This window comes from Dasypus novemcinctus, chromosome X (genome assembly GCF_030445035.2).
Source record: "Dasypus novemcinctus isolate mDasNov1 chromosome X, mDasNov1.1.hap2, whole genome shotgun sequence".
NCBI classification, from domain to species: Eukaryota; Metazoa; Chordata; class Mammalia; order Cingulata; family Dasypodidae; genus Dasypus; species Dasypus novemcinctus.
The window spans coordinates 84,745,502-84,761,258 of NC_080704.1; the positions used below are offsets into that span (position 1 = coordinate 84,745,502).

Below are 15,757 nucleotides of genomic sequence, written 5' to 3' on the forward strand. Positions count from 1 at the left end.
GTTCCAAAAGGAGACATGCTTGCAAGTGGAGTTAATACTTTTATATCTAGTTCAATGCAATCTGGCACTCTTACCATCAGCACTTGCTATCTGGAGAGGAAAAAGTGCGGTTTATTTTGCTCCATAGCACCTTCTATTGAAGGTCATACAAAATATAAAGTAATGCAACCATTTACTGTAACTACCAAGGAGAAAAGTTAAGTACTGAGAATGGAAGCTCTTGGTAATTTCATCACCATTTACCTCTTCAGTAATTGAATCTAATGATGAAGTGGCTTCGTCATAGAGAATGACTGGAGGGTCCTTCAAAATGGCTCTTGCAATTGCTACTCTTTGCTTTTCTCCACCTGGTAAAGAAAAATTTTACTTTAAGGAAAAATATCATAAAGACTTATTTTGCTTCTAGTATTTCTAATGATTATAACCACCAATAATATTCTCAATATTTAATTCTATTCCTGAACACTGTTCATTGTACTAAGTTATAAAGTCTAAGTTCATAGATAATATTCTTTGTAAAACTATATTCTCTGGAACATGACTGGATTTTGACTTGATGGCAGGTGAAAAGAATGAGGAGAAGGGGTAACAATTTTGATTCCACATTTATTACTCTCACTAGAAATATGCTTATTATATACACTATTTTATATATTTAGATATTTCCCAATAATGTCAACCTCAGAGAAAAAAATCTCAATATTAGAGAATTAACAAAGCCAAAAAAAATCTCAATATTGGAAACCTGAAAACTTGAACAGATTAAACTATATCTAACTTTAATTCTTAACATAAAAGGAAGTACCATTTAGCCAATGTTCTCAAGGATATTATTTGACAGAAAGCTATTTTCACAGTATTCTTAAAAGTTAAGGCTATATACTAGAAAACTCTTATTTCCTCTTAGTCATTTGCCATAGGCCTCTAGCAAACAGAATTTTAAAACTCAAGGAAAACAGAGGTCCAGAAAGGTTAAGTAATTTTCTCAGGTCACAAAGGAAGTTACAATAGAATCTGGACTAGGCTGACTCCTAGTCCAATGCTCTTCCCATCACAATGTATAAGCACATATTTATTCCTATATTAATCTAGTGAACATAAATAAATCTTTCTTTCATGACTAAGTATCCTGTAGGTCCAAGGTCATTAATCTTATAATGAACCATGTCTGGAAGTATAGGAGTTTGTGCTTTGTTGACTATGTACGATGTCCCTTCTGGCTTCTTTTCTTGTTTATTATCCATTAATTTATCAATGTGCCTGAAAAACCTTGTATTTTTCAACTTGAGTAACCTCTTTAGGAAGCAAGTTCTACCTGCTAACTACCTGGCACACAAAAATTATTTCATTTTAACTTGTTCTAGAACTATTATCTTCAATCTGTGAAGGGGGTTTCTTCTGTCTAATATTTGTGAATCAGCTTATATTCATGCTATCAACACCCTTCCCCATTTCATAAGATCAAAATTCTCTTATCAAAACAAGCACCATACCAGTACTTTCTGAATGCCACCTACAAACCCAAAAGCAGAAAGCTTCTAAAAGATGTAGATATCAAGAGGCAAGGACTAGTTTTGACATGCTTCTTAAATTTCAAGTAAAAATTAATTCAGTTTCAATTTTATTCAATAGTGTTTTGGAACTTGGAGAACATCATAATAACATAATAATTAGAATAGACACTAAATAATAAATTGCTTATTTAGAGAGGTCTGGTTGTAATGCACTGGTTATTAGGTAAGAAGAAAATTTTTTAGTCATTCTTATTCCCAAAGTTATGCAAAAGGGGGGAAAAAGGTTTGGAAAACAGAATATGGCATAGCTGGCTGAAGCATAGTTATGTATTGAAAGGGTTAGGATAGACAATAACTGGGGATCCTAGAATTAGCCAAATAGAAAAATAATTTGGGTGTAGGAGAGTTAATTGGAAATTATTCCTATAAAGAGTAACGGTAAGGTATAAAGGTAGACTGTGAGGATATATGTATCTTCTACCACCAAGTGATCAAATAGCTACAAAGAAACTTAACCTGAAAATAATCTTTGGCTTAATATTTCTAACTTAGATAAAAGCTTTCTAATAGGCTGTAAGTTCCTTGAGAACAGGCTCAATTATGCTTCATCTTTTTAATTCTCAAATCATTTAGCATAGCATCCTTCTTGTAGTATACACCCTGTAAATGCTTTGAATAAAATGAATCCAGTTTACAATGAGAGGAATAGGGATTTGTTACAATCCATGAATACTAGTCTTCATTCTCTTTTGCCTTACCTCCATCCTTGAGACATTTCCTCCCCAAACTAAGCTAGAAGAAGAATAAATATAGAGGGTATAATATGTTTGTATGTGTTACATGAATACTTTAGGTGTTAAATATAGTTAGTCCTTCTGAAATTCAAATGATTTGAAGCAAAGTAACATTTTTATGGATCCTCTAAAAAATTCAGTCATTTTAAGATAATTCATTATTAAACCTAGCAATCTCATAATTAAACACTCAAATAGAAATGTACAAGTCTCCTAATTTACTTAGGATTGAACCAACAAGGACATAAAAATAAAGTTGACTGTAATGGAAGTATAGCAGTCAACAAGATTAAGTATAAGGATGTCTAAAGTATTGACAACATTACCAATAACCTAGGAAACTACCGTTAAGAAATAGAATATTTACTATCAAATTACTTCTTCTACCCTTCCTACCTTTCCAGGTGAATAATGATCTTGGCTTTTCTTTAATATAAAGATTGTGGATATTAAGTTAACACTGATCTACGTATATATCAATAACTTACTATTAAGCACCTATAATATTTGCAACGGCAAATGAAAAAAGTCAAAACAAAACTTGCATGACCTGAAAACAGTTACTTCTAGCAAGTCAAACTGTTTACAGTAAGGGATAGGAGACTGAAGACTTTGCCTCAAGTGAGCACAAGGTTTGAACTCTGTCATGACATTTTCTAGAAAATGGCTCTAACAAATAAGAATCTGAAGGTGATGGGGAGGTATAAAATCTTTGATTACCTGAGAGCTTGAGTCCTCGTTCCCTACTTGGGTATCATATCCACATGGCATTCGGAGGATTGCATCATGGAGTCCAGCTATTTTGCCACTGCATATACTTCCTCAGGTGAAGCACTAATATTTCCATATAAGAGGTGTAGTAAATGGTATTATGGACGAGGACAGCATCCTGGAGCAGATTTACATATACATACATATACATGTATGCTCATTAATTTTAAAAATTCAAACAATACAGAGGCATAAAGAATAAAACATGGTAATGCCCTTTCATTGCTCTCTTCATCCCTGTAATCCCATTTCCCTTCCCAGAAGTAATCACCACGAGCTATTTCTTGGTTACCATTCCAGATTTTTTTCTATACATTTTTATGAACACACACTTTTTTGTTCAACATAAATGGAGTCATAGTGTATTATTTTGCAAATTGATATTTTCGCTAAACAATATCTTAGTATTTTTTCCATGACTGTAACAAATATCTATCTCATTCTTTTTAACAGCTCTATATTCCATACTTTAGATGTATCATAATTTATCCATTTTTCCCTATTAATAGACATTTTACAGATAAGGAAATGGAAACCAAGTCCACAAAACTAATAAGGGTTACATTTATAGTTAGACTCCAGGTCCAGAATCTATGGTCTTTCCACTATATTATGCTATCATTATAAGCCTACCCAGCTAGTTACAGAATCCATCAACCCAATAAATCTTTAAAACAAGCCATCTTTTTAAAACTACCTGAGGTACCACTCCAACTGCTCTCCGAAGGCTTTCCAGGCTTACATCTTGTATATTTTGACCAGCAAGGTAAATACTACCCTTTGAGGCTCATAGAAGCGAAACAACAGCCTCACTATTGTAGTTTTCCTGAAATTTGAGATGAAAAAAGGTTATTTAGCTCCTATTGGCCCTAGGGAACCTGTTTTAGATCATAGTAATCATGTTGCTATGATAAAGAAAACATAATTGGGAATCATCAATCAATGATGCAAAATTTTATAAATTACTAAATTTATAAATAACTAAAATTACCCACCCTGACCCACTACCTCCTACAATGGCCACTTTCCTTCCTGCAGGGATTTCAAAAGATATTCCACTAAGGACTTTCTGCCCCTCAATGTATTCAAAATGTACATTATCAAAGGCCACTGTAGCTGTCTGTGGTGTGATCTGAAGGGGATATGCCATCACTTTGTCCTAGAAGAGAGAAAAAAAAATAGCCATTTAAGACACCATCTAGAGTATAGTCATATAGACAATGTCCTAAGTCAAAGAGAGAAAAAGGAAATTAATGGGGAAGGAGGAGTTTTATAAGCAGAGAAAGACCAGTTCCAAGGTTGCTTCTAAAAATTCATAGTTCATTTCTTACTCCTCATTACTAAGATCAAAAATTCTGAATGCTTTGGTTTTTGAGAGACATTTTTTAGAAGGGAGAGATGGTGGGTCGTGGATTAACGGGGGTGAAGAATGAGAGGAGAGGCAATCACAAAATGTGCATCATTAATTATTACCAAAAATAAATCAAATGCAAGTACAAATAATTCTTCAAGTTAAGAAATCTTAGTTTTTAGGTATAAAAGTCTTTGCTAATATTGCAAGGTTTCTAAACATAGAAGTAAAACTATAACAACTTCTTAATAGATACGACAGTCCCAATTCTTACAAGAAAGAAATTGGGTTCTTAACATGGTAATGTAAGAACATTTCTCTAAAATAATCCTATTAATAGGATGATGCTCACAAACTTTTGACAAGGTACTGTATAGATTACTTACTTAATTCGGGTGTCTACCTTAAGTAGAGTAAACAAGGTGTTCATATCTATGAGTGCTTGTCTAGTCTCTCTGTAAACAGTTCCCAGAAAGTTAAGGGGTAATGAAAGTTGAAAAAGCAGTCCATTCACCATTACTAGATCTCCAACGGTAAGGGTACCTTAAAATAATATGGAGTTGGCAAAAGAAAAAACGGGTATTTTAGATAAATGTTATAAATTTTTCCAGTTTAAGATAGAGAAGCTTAATGTATATTACTCTGGAATACAGTTCAAAATGTACATAATCAGCAACTCTTGGGCCTACTTAAATTTCAAGGCATTTTAATCTATGAATTAGGTAACAGAAGGAACTTGGTATATGCTAAGTAGAATGGGAAAAGCCCACCCATACACTATATACCAGAAAAGAATGATTTAAGTGAGGATAGAAATGGAAGGCTAAAAATCTCTCCTTTCTTCAAGATACTATCAGAGTTTCTTTGTAATATAAAATAGAAATTTTTAAGAAGTATGCATTTTAAAAATTGGTAGAAATGGATATCATAACTAGGAATGAAAAACCAGGTAGTTAGGTCACAGTGAATGAATGACTCATAATTGAGGAGGGCTCTTTACAAAAAAGAGGCACATACATTATTTACTTTTGAAATATTTTGCAAGTGAGAAACTAATAGAAGGATGAAAAAGATTGCTGGTAATTAAAAAAAGACTGCTTGTGTTTCAGCCCTTTGGGGCTAAGCATTAATTGCACTGCTTTCCATGTCTACAAGAGAAATTACAAATATTAAATGCTGAACAAAAAAGGTTTCTCATTAAATAATCAGGTTGCATACCCACAAAATACGTAAATAGTAATACCAATCAGTGAGAGAGCCAGGGCTAAACTGGCAGTATTTTTAAGAAAGTAAAAAAAAAAAAAAATCAATCAAGAAAACACATTCTGGTGCAAAAAAGGAAAATATCCCAACGATGTTAAAGTTCTTTACTGAGCATACTTTATAATTAAGACTAATATTCACATTCCTTTCATTAATCTTTATTTATAAAGGTTAAATAAAACAGGCTATAAAATATGATAGCCACAGAGCCATTACCTGCCACAATTCCCTGACTGGCGAGTACCATTATAGCCGTTAAACCAACACTGAAAATAGCACTTTGACCAAAGTTCAGCATAGCCAGAGTAGAGATACTTTTCAATGAAGCCTTCTCATATGTCTTCAAAAATCCATCATATCTCTGAGCTTCATATTTTTCATTATTAAAATACTAGAGAATATATAAAATAGTAACATATACAAGTATAATTGAATTTTATTTTCTTATGTGATTAGTATATTTTTCATCAGACTTCATGCATGAATATAATTTTGTATTCCATATGCCATTAAAAAAAACTGAGTTTCGATATACTGAAGTATGGCACTACTGCAGTTTTGCATAATGGATTGTATTTGAAATGCCCACAAAATTCATCCAACGAACATTTATTAAATGCCTAGCTGATTTAAACCCAGATCTAAAAGTTTTCAATGTCACTTCCTTCACATAGCCTTCTCCTGATCTCTTGCAACTCTGAAACTGATATTTCTCTTTGCCCCCCCCCCCCCCCCACATTATGCCTTGCTGTACAGTCACCTGAATATTTACCTTAATTCTCCCAGTAGATTATAAAGTTCTGGGAGACCAGGGATTATGCATTGGTTTTGGTTTTTTTTTAACCACTCCTTCCCCACCACAGCACTTAGCATAGTGGTTTACACACTAAGAGGCACTCAGTAACTATTTGTTGAATAGAAAATGAGCAAATAAGTGAAAGAACAAATGAAAAGCACTACGCTAGGCACTCACAGGGAAAGTCAAGAATTTATATGTCAGTTTGATTAGCTTAGTGTTCATTATAAATCAAAATGCTAACTGTGCTCCTATCACTTACAAATTAATTCAGAAGATAAAATTTTGATGGTACCGAACAAAAACTGAGGAGGAAAAATAGGACAATCACTAAACAAAAGAAAAACAATAACGTACTATTATTCCATCATATCTTGTTCCTATCTTCAAACTACTTGAGAATCTAAAGCTCTAACTCATAGCACTTCTCAAATTAAATAGCAGAACAAATTTTAGTGCAATGTGAAAGGTAGAGGAAAGTATAATTAGACATATTACCTTCACGGTTTCATAATTCAGCAGTGAATCTATGGCAGCATTACCTGCATCATTATCCGCCTTGTTCATTTCTATTCTAAATCTAGTTCTGTAAGACAAAGGTTTGCAAAGCCATGAAAGTTTTTCTATTAAAACATAACTAATTTCTGAACCTTGACTGGCCTCTGGGGAATTCCTTACCTCCACCGTGTGACTGCAACTGTGAATGCTGTGTATGCACCAAGTGTTCCAAGGGTTACCAATGCAAACTGGGCACCACACTTGTAATACTAGAAAAGGTAAAAGAAGAAATGTGCAGTAGTCACTGTTTTTGCCAAATAGTTTATAATATATAACAGCAATTCTTAGTGAAAATCTTTTAATATAACATACAATGGTGGGAAGTTCTGTGACTGAATAATAGGGTGAGAAATCAAAGTAAGATCTAGATAATCTATTTTAGGTAACAAGGGAAGAGTGTCAAACTTTACTTGCCACATTGACACTATCTTCAAATGCTGATAATAAAACAGTGCAAAAAACTTAGGAACAGAAAATACCTACTTATTTTTAGCTATAAAATACAAACTTGCCTAAAATATTAGGAATAATGAACAGAAACCTAGATATACTAAGCATACCAGTCCAATGCCATACATAAAAACCTCTGCTAACAACAACTTTGCAAGCACTAGTTAATGTGTAGAACCTACGTGTAGAACCAAGCAGTTATTTACAATAACATGATAAAAAATTGGGACAGTTCCTTGAAGCTTATGGCAAAATAATTTACAAGCTGCATAATCCTTCTGGCATCAAGGAATTTTGCTTTCAAACCCATGGGCATGCAACAACACAACAGCTTCAAAGACTTAGATAGCAGCTACTAATGAGAATATAAACATAAAAGCTTGTTATAAAAAATGTGTTACTTACCAAAACACAGCTGACAAGAGTCACTTCAAACATCATGGGAAGAAGATTAAAAACTAAAGCACTCAGGACAAAACTGATACCCCTTGTCCCTCTGTCAATAGCCTTAGATAAAGCTCCTGTCTGTCTGCTCAGGTGGAAACCCAGATCCAGGTTGTGAAGATGAAGAAAGACATTTTTGGCTATTCTTCGGATTGAATTTTGGGCTACCTTGCCAAATAATGCATTTCGAACTTCATTAAAAAAGGCAGCTCCAGCTCTTGATACACCATCTAATAATACATTTTTTAAAAAGGGAGGTAAAAAACATTGGAATCATAAGAGTATAAAAATTTTAAGGCCACAGAAAACGTTTGTACAGTGAATAATTCGATGAATGAATATTTCAAAGAAAACTTACACTAAAAGAAACCTAGACATCATTTAACTTGGTGAAGATCAACCTTTCCACCACAATGGATCCCTTTCAGTGTTATTTTCCTTCATAGATTGCAGATACTGACAAATTTTCTTTCAATTAAAATGCTTTTAGTAAATAACATCTATGTGGTGGATACATTTAAAGTATTTGTTAAGGTTTTTTTAATCTAATTTGATTCTCTAAATAACAAATGACAAGATTAAGACCCTGAAAATTCAAGTACCTTGACTAAAGTTAAAGAGTAAGAACTTTTAGACTCCTGAGTCTCATAAAGTATCCCTTTTAACAAAAAGTTACACAATATTCATATTCTTTTCTTTTCAAATAAAAATACTAACGTGTGCATATATGTCATTTAACTATTTTCTATTTAACTGCCAACATCATCAGCAACAAAATATCTAGCTTTACTGGAAAGATATCGTATAAGAAGCCTAACAATTAGAGGCTATTATAAATTTAACATCTTTTTCATATTCTTGTTTTCTAGAACTTGGGAAATATGACTGTTATCATGGAAATTCTGAGAAGTATATCATACAAAGAATTTTTTTAAAAAGCAATTATGAAAACAAAAATCTCACACAAAACAAACATCCAAAATGCTAAGCTGTATTTGTGATGACAAGGTCATTGGCTCAAATATGATGAAACTCTATTGAAGAAAGTCAACACCTGTGGACAGATTAAAGAATCACACATACAGCCAATCAGAACTGCTGTTGCCATGGTTGCCACTGTATTTGGTGCATCACTCAGGTTCAGCATGTTTCCCGACATCTGGTTGAGGCTGTCTACAGCATATTTAAACATGAAGGGAACCACAATATTCATAGCCTAAAAACACAAAAACAACAATTACCCAATACATGCAAACTGTTTTTTAAAATAAAAATACAGATCTTTACCTTAAGTTAGTATTTTTGGCAATGTTTAGTTACTAACCATTTATTAGTAGTGGAAAGATTGACCCAATTTGTAAAGATAAAATCTTTAACACTGGAAGAGCCATCATTTCAGGATTCTTACATCATAGTGACTGCCATTTTAATATTAATTTACAAGATATGTGAATTAGTCAAATGCTCCTGATTCAATGAAATCATCCCTGACCATCCACTCTAAGGTGCTCTCAGTTATCTGAAATCCTATAAAGTTTATGACACTTGCATCAAACTGGCTTATAATATAGTTATTTGTTTATATATTTTCCTTTCCTACCAAACCGTGAGAGTCTGTGTCATATTGCTTTGTGTCCAACCCATGCTAAGTACAACACTTAGGTTTATAGTGGGCATTGAATAAATTAGTGTTGAATGATTTATTCACCAAAATAATGGTAAAACTGAAATTATACAGCAAAAAGTATCTCAAAAGAAGATAAATTACAAACATCTGTGGCTGACTTACTATGGGGAAAAAACAATGATAGATCTATTTGCACATGAAAGATTATATTTTAGAAGATAGATATCTTAGTAAGCAATTTATCCCATAATGTTATATACTTAAATGCATCTCAATATCTGCTGTATATTTTAATGATATTGTTGAATATTAAGCACCTGTTTAGTTGCTGAAACACCTGTATACCTCACCTTAAAATCTTTTTTTTAAAGATTTATTTCTTCCCCCTCCCTCATGATCCCCCCCATTGCCTGCTCTCTCTGTCCATTTGCTGTGTGTTCTTCTGTGTCTGCTTGTATTCTCATTAGGCGGCTCCAGGAACTGATCTTGGGACATTCCTGAGTGGGAGAGAGGCAAATACTCTCTTGCGCCACCTTAGCTCCCTGTTCTGCTAAGTCTTCTTATTTTCTCTCCTCTGCATCTCTTGTTGCATCATCTTGCTGCACCAGCTCTCTGCATTGACTGGCACTCCTGCGTGGGGCAGTGTTCCCACACAGGGTGGCACTCCTGCGCGTGGCTGCATTCCTTTCACAAAGGGGAGGACTCAATGAAATAACAGTTCTATGAAATGGGTATTATCTCTATTGTTGGGGAAGCTCAGTCTCCAAAAGGTTTAGTGACTCATCTGGTAAGCAGCATAGGTGGGATTAAAATCCAGGTCTGAGTTGAAATTCAGAATTTTTTCAAGTATACCATAGCCCTATCAGCAGCTTATATTTTTCTTCCTTTGAACCCTAAAATAGATGCTCCCAAATTTACTGTTTAAACCAGCTAGAGTTGTAAATTATGTCACAAAAAATTAAATAAATTTGAGCAGATCCCAGGTTTTTCTTATAGGTAAGGCCACATTCCCTCACCTGCATCCAATACACTTTCTTGGATGGGAGAAAAAAAGTGATAGTTACAGTTAGCATTCAATTCCCATAACTCACAGTTTAGTACATCTTCGCCACAGTCATAGTGAGTGATAACGGAAATGAACATGCAATTTTACTTTCTTAAAAATGTCTTTTGGGGTTTGGTCAAAATTTGGGAACATTCTTGTAAGTGCATAAAGCTCATATGAATGTCATCTATCCCGTGTTTTAACTTAATTTTTATTTTACTTGAAATAAGAAAGAAAAAACATACCAAAGAAACAGAAAGGATTATAACATGTGCAGAAGTTTATTTTATTCCAAATGTAAGGGTTCTATTGGCCTTGTGATATTTTGGGGGGTGGGGTATAACAAATTTTAATTTTCCCTAATACTCTATCTTTAGTAAAACTAGACCTAAACCATCTGACAAATGAGTCTTTTTTTAATATACTTTGAAATAATTATAGACTCATAGAGAGTTGCAAAAGTAGTTCAGAGCATCCTGTGTATCCTTCACCCAACAGTGACATATAACTGCAGTCCATTACCAAAACAAGAAGTTGACACTGGCACATAACTGGATTACAGATCTCACATAGATTTCACCATTTATAAAACCTTTCATATTCTTGTCAAATATTTCCTTCATCTACTTGTCCTCTATTAGTGCAATATTGTGTATATTCACATTATGTATATGTACACATTACATATATACATAAACACAAATGTACATATATTATGCATGTCCTATGCAAATTTGTTTATATACTATAGTAGTGAACCTTTAATTTTTGTTAGTTTTCCCATTGTTGAAATTGGTATCTTGATCTTGTTCACGGTGCTTTTTGCTATAAATCTTTCATTTTTATTTGCCATGACCAATTGTTTTTAATTGCTTCATTTAAATCAAACTTTAATCTCAGTTTGTTGAAAAATTTTCCCACGTTCTATCAAACTTTTCTGACAGCTTTTAATACTGCAATAGGAACATATGCTTTCTGTTAAAAGAAATAAAATATTTTAGCAACATGAAAAAGATAAGCTTCTATTAAGTCCCTTTCTGACCAATAGTTGACACTTTATATGAACAGTTTTTCAGATTTTATCTACACAAATTTATTTGCACCTTCTTTTAAAAACTTCTTTTGTATGTAGAGGCAATATGTTTCATTTCTTTAACATGGCAAGGATGTCTTATTTCCCCTTCAAAATTTAGCAGCACAACTAAAGTCAAGGGTTCAAATGTCCCTTTAACTTTATCTCTTCCTCCCCAACCCACCTTGAATTCCAAGCTACAACTGCAAGGTACTTTTCAGGGACAATACCATTGTCCTATTATTTTGACTTTTATTTATGCATTTACAAATGCAATTACGGAATTTTAGGAGGTACTGAGTATTGAACCCAGGACCTTGTATATGGGAAGCAGGAGCTCAAACCACTGAATAAGCTTTTCTATATATATATCCATCTTACCATATTAATTACTATAAATTAGTTATTTAAAGCAAGCTTTGACTATTTTTTAACCTGTATTTATGTATTTTTGTATATATGTGTGTGAGCTTATGTGGCTGTATGGTTCTTTGCAATTTTAACCCATGTACAGATTCATGTAACCACTACCACAATCAAGAAAACTACCCCATCACCACAAAAAACTCCCTTGTGCTCTTTATATTTATCCCTACCCTCACTCCATCCCCATCCCATCCCCATCCCTGTTCCCTGTTCCACTAATCTGTCCTCGATCTCTATGGTTTACTCATTTTGAGAATATAATATATCTTTTGAGTATTTTTTTTCAATCAGCATAATGTTCAAGGTCTATCCAGGTTGTTGTTGTATCTATCAATACCTCATTCCTTTTTATTTCTAAGTAGTATTCTATCAGTATCAATGTACCAGAATTTGTTCAACCATCTACCACTGAAGGACAATTTGTTTTTTTCCATTTTTGGCTATTAAGAATAAAGTTGATATGACTATTTCCAGACAGGTTTTTGTGTGGACATCAGTTTTCGTTTATCAGGGATAAATGCTTTGCTAAGTCATATAGTAAGTCTATGCTGAACTTTTTTTAAGAAACTGCCATATGCTTCCAGAGTAGCTACACCATTTTACATTTTCAAAAATGAAGCTATATGAGATTGACTGTTTGCATCCTTACCAACTTTTGGCACTAATCATTGCTCTTTATTTTGAAGCTACTCTAATAAGTGCAGTGAGTGACAAATAATTGTAGTATTATTTGTATTTTCCTACGGGTAATGATTTGAACATCTTTTCATGTGCTTATTTTCCATCCATATCTCTTCTGGTGACATATCTGTTCATGTTTTTTATACATTTTATAATTGGATGTTTATTTTTATACTGGTGAGTTTTAGGAGTTTTTTTTATATATATACTCTAAATGTAAGGTCTTTGTCAGAACCATGGTTCGCAACATATTTTCTTGCAGACTATAGCTTGTCTTTTAAACTTATTGAGGAGCCTGGACTCCCACCCCACCCAGTGGTAAAAACGAGCTCCTGGCCACCAGGGCGTAGGTGGCTGTGGGGGGGGAGTGGTGTGCAGGGAAGACCCCTGGAATTTCATGCCCAAGTGGAAGTAATGAGGCAGCTTCTCCAACTCCCTACTGAAGTAGTGTCAGAGAAGGCTTGCTAAACAGAAGATTTTAAAATCCAGAATTCCATAATAAAATAATCAAAATATCAAGGTTCAGGTCATATTAAGAATCAGTAAACTATCAACTTAAAAGAGAAAATACAATCAAAAGACATAACGACTGAGATGACACACTGTTAGAATTATCGGACAAGGATTTTAAAGTAGCCATCATAAAAATGCTTCATGAAGCACTGAGAAACACACTCGAAACAAGTGAAAAAAGCAGAATGTCTCAGCAACCTAAAAGAAGAAATAAAGAATAAAATAAAAGTTGTGGAGCAGACTAAAATAATAACTGAAATTAAAAAGACTCAGAGCTCAATAAATGGGTTCTACAGAAGAATGGTAAAGACAGAGGAAAGAATCAGTGAACTTTTAATACAGAACAAATAAATTACCCAATCTGAAAAATGGAGAGAAAACAGGCAAAAAATGTTTACAGAGACTCAAGAGCCTGTGAAATTATAACAAAAGATCTAACACTCCTGTCATCAAAGACTCAGGGGAAAAAGGGTGAGAGTAAAAAAGTATTAGAGGAAAGAATGGCTGCAAATTTGCCAAATTCGGCAAAAGACAAACCTACAGTTTCAAGAAGCTGAACGAACTCCAAAAGTGATAAGTCCAAAGAAATCCATGCTGTGATACACTGTAATTAAAATTCTGAAAACTAAAGACAAAGGAAAACATTTTAAAAGCAGCTGGAGAGAAACAACACATTACCTTATAAGGAAAAAACAGTTCAAATGACAGCAGATTTTCAGAGGCCAGCAGAAGTGGGAAAACATTTTTTAAGTGCTAAAAAAAAAGAAGTGGACAGTCTGGTCCTGGCAAATGGAGAGAAAAATAGATCAATGAAACAGAATAGAATCCAGAAAAATACCCCACATATGCAACTGTGGCTGACAGAATAATGGCCCACCCAAAGATCTGCACATGTTAACCCCAGAAACTGTGGATATGATATCTTACATGGTAAAATGGACTTTGCAGATATGACTAATTTAAGGATGTTGAGATGGGAACTATCCTGAATTATCTGGGTAAACACAATGTAATCAAAAGGATCCTTATAACAGGGAGGCAGAAGGGTCAAAATCAAAAAGGAAGACATGATTATGGAAGCAGAGCCTCAGAGACTGAAGATGCTGCTGGCTTTGAAGATGGAGGAGGGGGTTAGGAGTCAAGGAATGAAGGCCATTTATAGAAGTTGGAAAAGGAAAGGAAACCAACCCTCTGGAGGTCAAATACCTTGATTTCAGCCAAGGAAAACCCAATTTCAGACTTGTAACCTCCAGAACTGTAAGAAAATTAATATGTGTTGCTTTAAGCCATTAAATCTGTGGTAATTTGTTATAGCAGCGAATAGGAAACAAAGAAAATTCAATGGAGAAAGGAAAACCTTGGTGTTGGAACAACTGGACACTGGCATGAAAAAAAAATGATCCTCCACTTAAAACTCTTAACTTACAGAAATATTCAAAATGGAGCATAGATTTAAATATGAGGTAAAAATATAAAATTTCTAATATAAAACATGAGAAAAAATCTTAAGGCCTTGAGTTAGGCAAACAATTCTTAGATATGGCAACACAAGCATAAATCATACAGGAAAAATCTGATAAATTGGACTAAAAAACTTTTGTTCTGCATAAGACACAGATAAGGAGATTATAAAACAAGCTACAGAATGGGAAAAAATATTTGCAAATCATAGTATCCAAGAAAGAACTCATATACCAAATATGTACAATAACTTACTAAACTCAACAGTAGAATCAAAGAACTCAATTAAAAATTGGACAAGGGAACTTCGGGCAGATGGCATCAGAGTAGGTCAACAGGGTTAAACTCTCTTACAAAAACAATGGAGGAAGGGCAAAAAGATTTTCAAGGGAGCTCCTTTTGGGATGTACAGATCCAATAGTGGGTCTCTGGTCCTGTTTTGATAAATTAAGCAGGGTAAACAGAAGGTTTTAGGAAAAATTGAAACTAAAATTAAAGAGCTGTGAAACAAAACCACTAGGCTAGAGAGAGAAATTGACCTCCAGAGTAAATTTACCAAAATAATCAGATGCCCAGATGTCAGCAAAAACTTACAAGCCATACTAAGAAACAGGAAGATATGGCCCAGCCAAAGGAACAAATCAAATATCCTGAAGAGACACAGGATTTAAGTCAACTAATCAATGATGTTCACACAAATATTGTAAATCAATTCAAGTAGCTATATGGCTAAAGAGATAAAGGATATTCAAAAAAAGTCCCCTCCCAGGGACAGGATAGACTCTTTGGAATTAAATAAACTGATTAGGAATCTGTCCTTCCCCTTTTTCCCTTTCTCCCTTCCCTCTCTCCCAGGGCAGCAGGAAGCCCAAGTGAGAGCTCCCCTTCGAAATTCAAATGGAACCCTGGTGAATCAAATCACCATGGAAAAAACTGCTCTTAGTCTCAAGAGAGAGGACTCACCCCTTGCTGGGAACCCTAAATATGCTCT

The 15,757-nt window shown here is 34.0% G+C and overlaps 1 protein-coding gene across 1 annotated transcript in view; it reads right to left on the bottom strand.

The window, feature by feature from the left end:
• ABCB7 (ATP binding cassette subfamily B member 7) overlaps positions 1 to 15,757 on the bottom strand; it is a 123,980-nt gene that overhangs the window by 41,832 nt on the left and 66,391 nt on the right. Inside the window, 14 exon segments of the mRNA XM_058292159.2 lie at positions 244 to 347; positions 3,029 to 3,049; positions 3,052 to 3,108; positions 3,111 to 3,164; positions 3,167 to 3,197; positions 3,777 to 3,862; positions 3,865 to 3,905; positions 4,075 to 4,238; positions 4,813 to 4,973; positions 5,910 to 6,084; positions 6,988 to 7,075; positions 7,168 to 7,256; positions 7,903 to 8,171; positions 9,025 to 9,157. Coding sequence (XP_058148142.1) covers positions 244 to 347; positions 3,029 to 3,049; positions 3,052 to 3,108; positions 3,111 to 3,164; positions 3,167 to 3,197; positions 3,777 to 3,862; positions 3,865 to 3,905; positions 4,075 to 4,238; positions 4,813 to 4,973; positions 5,910 to 6,084; positions 6,988 to 7,075; positions 7,168 to 7,256; positions 7,903 to 8,171; positions 9,025 to 9,157 — 1,473 coding nt within the window.